General features: G+C 37.6%; 1 protein-coding gene across 7 annotated transcripts in view; it reads left to right on the top strand.

Moving 5' to 3' along the window:
* LOC110447140 (NF-X1-type zinc finger protein NFXL1-like) overlaps window positions 1–7,565 on the top strand; it is a 26,221-nt gene that overhangs the window by 4,691 nt on the left and 13,965 nt on the right. For all 7 annotated transcript variants that reach the window (XR_002462561.1, XR_002462564.1, XR_002462565.1 and 4 more), the window contains exons 3-11: window positions 168–428; window positions 1,005–1,114; window positions 1,482–1,612; window positions 3,369–3,547; window positions 5,604–5,765; window positions 5,901–6,001; window positions 6,420–6,534; window positions 6,775–6,890; window positions 7,227–7,358. Coding sequence is in view for 2 of the 7 variants with exons in the window: in XM_021492615.1 (XP_021348290.1) it covers window positions 168–428; window positions 1,005–1,114; window positions 1,482–1,612; window positions 3,369–3,547; window positions 5,604–5,765; window positions 5,901–6,001; window positions 6,420–6,534; window positions 6,775–6,890; window positions 7,227–7,358 (1,307 nt within the window). In the remaining 5 variants the exon portion in view is untranslated. The remainder of the gene's footprint in view (window positions 1–167; window positions 429–1,004; window positions 1,115–1,481; window positions 1,613–3,368; window positions 3,548–5,603; window positions 5,766–5,900; window positions 6,002–6,419; window positions 6,535–6,774; window positions 6,891–7,226; window positions 7,359–7,565) is intronic.

Below are 7,565 nucleotides of genomic sequence, written 5' to 3' on the forward strand. Positions count from 1 at the left end.
CGATCTCACTTAAAATTGGTCTAGGAATGATCAGCTCATGGTCCTGACAAAGTTAAGTTAACATTATACTATTTTTTACTCAAATTGGTACATATTTCAACAACAACAAAAAATATTGTAGACTCAGGTGACCGTTAAGGCCCATGGGCCTCTTGTTTATCCTCCAGACCAGAAAGGAGATGCCAGAGGAAAGAAACAAGACAAAAGTGGGAAGAAAGGCGACAGTGGTGCTATGAAAGGAGATAGTATCGAGGAGAAAGGAGACGGTGGTGAGAAGTTCCGTCAGGCCAGTGTACAGCACCAACAAGCCATACAGCAGTATCTTCAGGATCAGCCACAGTCCAACGACAATGACTCTTCAGAGGACGAGGATGACATCGGCAATAATATCCTCTCTTCTGTCTTCAAATCCTATTCTTCCTCTATTGGTATGTATGTTAAGGCATTGTATACAGAAGGAAATTATATTGAATATCTTCAATAGCACACTTATTCGAAGAACTAAGGATTGGGGTGGGGGCTTATGCATATGCAACACCCTGGTGTCAATGTCCAGATTAACTGGACTTTGATAAAAAAAAAAGCTATCAAGTTTTAGATTAAATGTTTCCTTAAGCAGTGTTTTGCCACAGTCGAGAGGCTGTGGTGTTTATAAGGTTGCAGCATTTATAAGGAGTTCAAGTAATGTGCAACAAAACAAATACTCTCATTTATGAGAAAAAATATTAATTGTTTTTTATACTTATAAAATGACAGTTACTCTCAAAATTTTACTCTTCAGTACAGATATTGTTTGTGGTGCATAAAAATAAAAATGTCTGCATGTATTGATATTTGAAAATGTGTAGCTCTTCTATAGAAGGATACAAATTGGTGACGCATTATATATATACTGATGAAAAGTGATAGCCCAGTTATAAATATATGTTGGGGAGGAGTAGCAGGGGCTTACTAATGAGCATGGGCCTAAAGTAAGTATTATACAACTGGTTATTGTTGACTAGGTGAGGATGAGAAGGACATCAACCAAGCCCAGGAGGACCTGGTCTACTCCTTCAGGTCCGGCGTGTCGGCCTGCCTCGTCTGTATAGAGACAATAAAGAAGAATGAACCTGTGAGTGCTATATTATATAACAGCCATAAAATATATTTCTTAACCCTTTCACCCCTAAGTAACTTTAGTAGACTCTACTGTGTATTGATATGGATGAGTCCATTATGGTCTACAGTGGTGATCATGAAAGGGTTAACACTGAAAACTTATGTGATTTTTACTTGTGAATATTTAAGTGCTTTTATTTCTATAACTTTGCAATAAGTTTGACCTCTTTGCTGTTTATGTTAACAAGTTTAAAATGTTGGTAGAGACGGCCTCAAATGAGAATAAGATTCTACATATTAAGAATTGCCTTCTATAACTTATTGAATTTATCAGTAGGAAGAATTATGACCAATATAGTTTGGAATTTGTATACTTACAGATTTGGAACTGTAAGGGCTGCTGTGCAATGTTCCACATGCAGTGTATACAGAAGTGGGTAAAGGAAGGTGTGTACCAGCATATGTACCGGTCAGAGGAGGATCATATTCCCAAGGATCTACCTTGGTATTGGTAAGTTGTCCATGTACCAAGTATCTATCCTGATATTGGTAAGTTGTCAATGTACCAAGTATCGACCCTGGTATTGGTAAGTTATCAATGTACCAAGTATCGACCCTGGTATTGGTAAGTGGTTAGTCAACATAGGACCTACCATGGTAGTGGTAAGTTGTCAGTATACCAATCATCTACCATGCGATTTACTGTGGTAGTGGTATTAATAGATACTGTTTTAAGTCCCCACAACAAAATTTGCTCAGTTTCTTATTTCTTCTACTTTCTCCCATCAAAGAGGTTTCTGCCACTTTTCTCTAAAACTATTGGGCAGAATTTAACAAGAAAAATCGTAAGTGTTTGTTAATGGAAAGCGGTGTTTAAATGATGTTTTGTTTTTGGATTTGTCATCCAGCATGACTGCCACCGTTTCTAATTGGTTGTTAGATATTGACCAAGTTCGAGATGTCTTACGTTACCACAAAAACTACTACATCTTCCATTAGCATCATTTGTGACTGCACAAAGGTGCTGGTAATACCAAAGAAATTCATGTAATGACACCTAAAGGTATCTGTTGTTTTATTAAAGTAAAATAATTAATGTTTCAGCAACTAAATAAGAAATATATACATTTTTTTAGCTCACCTGGCCCAAAGGGCCAGGTGAGCTAAAAAAGTGTCGAGGCATCCGTCGTACGTCTGTCCGTCCGGCGTCAATTTTTCCATTTAAACAACTTCTTCTCAATTACCAACAGGTCAAATGTCATGATATTTAGCTGGTTGGTTGCTGGGATGAAGCCCAACAAAGTTTGCAAAAAGAAATTACCTTGACCCATAAACAAGGTCACAGGGGTCTTATTTGTTAAAACCTTTAAACAACTTCTTCTGATTAACCAAAAGGCCCAGAAGCATGATATTTGGCTAATAAGTTTCTAGGATGAAGCCTGACAAGGTTTGCAAAAAGAAATGACCTTGACCCATATTCAAGGTCATAGGGGTCAGATTTGTTAAAACCTTGAAACAACTTCTGATTAACCAAAAGGTCCACCAGCCTGATATTTGGCTGGTAGGTTCTTATACAGCATGAAGGCCAACAAATTTTGATAAAAGAAATGCCCTTGACCCCATATTCAAGGTCACAGGGGTCTATTTTGTTAAAAGCTTTAAATGACTACCTGTATTTCTGATTAACCAAAAGGCCTAGAAGCATGATATTTGGCTGATGGATTCATGAGATGAAGCCCTACAAGGTTCTTATTTATTAGAATGTTAAAACCACTTCTACTGATCAACCGAAAGTTGTGAAGTCATTATTAGTATTTGACTTATGACGTCTAACAATATTAAACAAAAATTAAAAAAAAAAAAAGCTCCTAGAAGCCATTTAAACAGCATCTTCTGATTAACCGAAAGGCCTAACTAAAATAATTTTATTTGGGTACTATGTTATTATGATTAAGCTTGAAAAATTTTGCGTAAATTAAATAACCTTGACTGGTATTCAAGCTAGGTCACAGAGGTCAAAGTCAAATTGGTTAAAACCATAAAAGGACTTTAAAAGAATTTTCAAAAGGCTTTGACTGGTATATGTTTCCAATTTGAAGTTGGTTTTAATCAATTGAGTACACCCAATTGAATGCCAAGCAATTTGTACTTGTGATGAACATTGAATACCAGGTGAGCAATGCAGGCCCATTGGGCCTCTTGTCTTCAAAAAGTATTCTATTTTTGGTACCCTCACGTTGGAGTAAAATAATCTTACATTCTTTCAGTCCAAAGTGTCGCTTGGAGTACAAGCCGTATGAGTGCCCAACCCGCTACATGTGTTTCTGTGGGAGAGAAGAGGACCCCAAGTTTGACCCCTGGTTAGTTCCTCACTCCTGTGGTCAGACCTGTGGACGTCAGCTCAAACCTGAGTGTGGTCACACCTGTCTGCTGCTTTGTCATCCAGGTAAAAATGATCTTTGGTACACACACTCTGTTATACGAGTAAAAACAAACAGAACCTATCTCCCTCTTGGCTCTTTGACGTGAGATGGGGATCATGACCCTAGAAGGCGGATTATTTAGTTGCCATGTGGCTTGTCACATGTTTGGCAACTCAAGAAACTTCCTCGAAAAGTTGATATCCCCACATCTCGCCCCCAAGGGAGGAGGAGAGAATTCTTTTTCTCTTACTCTTTTGGCCCGGTCATGTACTTGTGGCAGGTTTTAATAAGGGCCCCGTATCGGAGATATGGGTGCCCTATAGTAATCACTCTGTCTGTCTGTCTGTCTGTCTGTCCATCCGTCCACAAATTTTGTTCCTGGCTGATAACTTTGGTATTTATTGACCGATGTACATGAAACTTGGTCAAGGTGTTCAGTTCACAAAAATACACATTGAGGTAAAAGGTCAAAGGTCATTAGGTTCAAAGGTCAATGTCAAATTTTACATCTTTTCACTGATGAACATTTTGTTATGACATGAAGCAAAGTTGATCAGAATTAACAAAGGTCAAGGTCATTGGGTCAGGGGTCAGGGGTCAAGGTCAAATTTTGTAGCTTTTCACTGGTGAACATTTCACTATGACATTATGAAGCAAAGTTGTTCGGAATTAAACAAAGAGACCCACTGAGGTAAAAAGTCGAGGTCAAAGGTCAAGGTCATTAGATTCAAAGGTCAAGGTCAACTTTGGCATACTTTCACTGATGAACATTTTGTTATGACATGATGAAGCAAAGTTGATCAGAATTAAACAAGGAGTCAACTGATCAAAGGTCAAGGTCATTGGGTCAAAGGTCAAGGTTAAAATTTGTATCTTTTCACTGGGGAACATTTCGCTATGACACTTTGAAGCAATGTTGCTCAGAATTAAACAATGAGTCAATTGACCAAAGGTCAAGGTCACTGGGTCAAAGGTGAAGATTGAATTCTATACCTTTTTCCTGATGAACATTTTGTTATGACATTATGAAGCAATGTTGTTCAGAACTTAGCACAGAGTCTACTGATTTTAGGTCCAGGTAACAGGGTCCAAAGGGTCAAGGTCAAGTTTTGTATTTTTCACTGATGAACATTTTGTTATGATATTAAGAAGCAAAGTTAGTCAGAATTAAAGAATAAGTCAACTGACCAAAAATCAGGGTCACTGGGTTAATGGTCAATGTCATTTGGGTCCAAAGGTCAAAGACATAGTGGATCTCTGACTTTGACCCTGGCTCTTGATGTAGGAGGTATTAAAGGTGAAATAAAACAAATCAAAGCTAACAAATGAGTATCGCACCGGTATTTACATTTCTGTTAGCCCAGCAAATATGGAGGTGGAAGGAAACAAGACTCAAATCATAGTACATGTAAAATGTATATTTTGCTTCCTTGCGATTCTTTTTGAAGTCCAAATGTCAAACGTCAAGCTCAGCTATATGGGCAGATTGCTTCTTGATGATTATGGGGGATATATTGCCCAAGACGGGGCCCTTACTGACCTGTCAGTGTTCTAGTTGTACATAAGATCACAGTTGCCTTCTAGCTTCGTGTCAGGAAATTTCCTTTAGGTTGACCCATAGAATGGTGGACTGGGTATCTGGGGCCACATGTTCGATCCCCAGTGAAGCACACTTCTCTATTTCCTGTTACTCAATATTAATGTTCAGTCAACACTTTTTAGTCATGATGTCATCCATGGCATTGTTAATATTATTACTGGGAAGTTCCCTCATCTCAAACCTAAGGTGAGACAAGAATTTATCACATTGTGAAGATACCTTTCTTTTGCTCTGTTGCCATGATAAAAGCAATCCCAGAAAGGCACACTTGTCTGCTTCTTTGTCATTCATCAAATACAATCTCTTGTATATATACCTGTCTCCTGCTTCCATAAATTGGAAATTATTAGAGCAAATGATAGTGATAGTAGGTATGGATTTATCTGTGTTTGATATAAGCTATCAAGTGTAGTATTTTAAGTAATAATATGTGAAATATCATTTGAAGGACAGAAATAGTTGTAATGTTGTTATTGCAGGTCCATGTCCACCGTGTCCAAAGACAGTCAAGACTCGATGTTACTGTGGTCAGCAAGTACCTGTTGTCAAGAGGTGTAGTGCTAAGACATGGGCTTGTGGTCAGCCATGCGGCCAAACTCTGACTTGTGGCCATCACAAGTGTCAACAACCATGTCATGCCGGTAAGTGTTATCTCTACACTATTGTAGACACAGAGCTACATTTAAATCAAGTTACATCAACAGCATAGAAAGATAACTACGTGCACTACAGTTTATCCTAACACGTGTTATTTCACATATTCTTCTATTTCACAGGTGACTGTGCCCCTTGCCCTAAAACCAGTGAGCAGAAATGTCAGTGTGGAAAGTCATCTTCAGTACGGCCATGTGCTACACCCAAGTGGCAGTGTGCACAGGTAGGAATAGATTAAAAATTACAGGTGATTGGATGACAACATTGACCAAAAGTTTATCCTGAAAACAACATATAGATATTCTTGGGAGAGAGCAATTATGTATTATACAATAGAAGAACCTTCATATATAGGAACAATAGGCAGTGTTTTGGTACTGAGGTGTTTTGATCTAGTACAACGTGATGTTTATGTTCTAACTTTCAGATCAAACATCACATAATTGCTTGAGTTGTTTCCTGTGATTATGCACATGAGCGTATTATATAAATGGTTTATATTTGGAAACTGTGATAGGTAAGACATTTCTGAATTCAAAAAACTAAGGTAATTGTGTTTCCATTATATTTGAAGTAAAATAATATGTATTCATTGGTCATATGGTGGTGATCATAATGATAATGATAATTCTGTTCAACAGGCTTGTGGGAAAAGACTGAGTTGTGGTAGCCATGTTTGTGAAAGAAGTTGTCACAGCGAAACTTGTGGTTCATGTCCTAGGGCTGGGGCCAGGACGTGTCCATGTGAAAAGACAGGTAGGACCGAGGATAGACATACTGACATGTCTGTTCAAAAATATTTTGTCTATTAATATAGTATGATGGTGTTTTTCATTTATTTTCATTATTTGATCTTTTAAATAAATTAAATGATAATTGATCTTCTGTGAAAACTAAAGCCTGGAATTACCTTCAAGTTAATGTATTGTTTGCATACTGAAAACAATATTGATTGAAATTGAGGGATAAATTTAACACAATCATTCAACATTGCAGAATACATGTTGCCGTGTACAGAAGATGTGCCAACTTGTGGTGACACCTGTGGCAAGTTGTTGGACTGTGGAATCCATGAATGTTCGCAGCGCTGTCATGTGGGGCCTTGTGGAACAGTAAGTGTAGTCTTACCCACCAAATCTAGTCTTCAAATGTCAAACAATAAAATATTAATTGAAAATATGAATACTGAAGTATGAATTTGATGTTGAATTTCATATTCGAAATATGACATTTTATTCATTCTGTAACAAGCATAAAAAAGATAGTCGTTGTTTCCTCATACAGATATTGTTTTATCTAAATACAAACTGTAAATGTTGTATGTGATATGATTACTTTTTTAATATTTACACAAACTTAATATAGTTGGTTCACAACATGATTTTCGACACAGTGATACTGTATCACACTGGTGATCTAACTCAAAGTGATATGCTATATTCATGCAGTGTCGCCAAATGATAAAGAAAAAATGTCGATGTGGACAGAAGCAGAAAGAGATCCCTTGCTGCAAGGAGTATCTGTGTGACACAAAATGTAGTACCACAAGGGACTGTGGTAGACATCAGTGTAAGAGGAAGGTATGTATCTGTATGTCACAGTGTAGTACTACAAGGGACTGTGGTAGACATCAGTGTAAGGTATGTATCTGTATGTCACAGTGTAGTACTACAAGGGACTGTGGTAGACATCAGTGTAAGAGGAAGGTATGTATCTGTATGTCACAATGTAGCACCACAAGGGACTGTGGTAGACATCAGTGTAAGAGGAAGGTATGTATCTGTATG

The sequence above is a fragment of the Mizuhopecten yessoensis genome, unplaced genomic scaffold (genome assembly GCF_002113885.1).
Source record: "Mizuhopecten yessoensis strain PY_sf001 unplaced genomic scaffold, ASM211388v2 scaffold3229, whole genome shotgun sequence".
In the NCBI taxonomy this organism is placed as follows: Eukaryota; Metazoa; Mollusca; class Bivalvia; order Pectinida; family Pectinidae; genus Mizuhopecten; species Mizuhopecten yessoensis.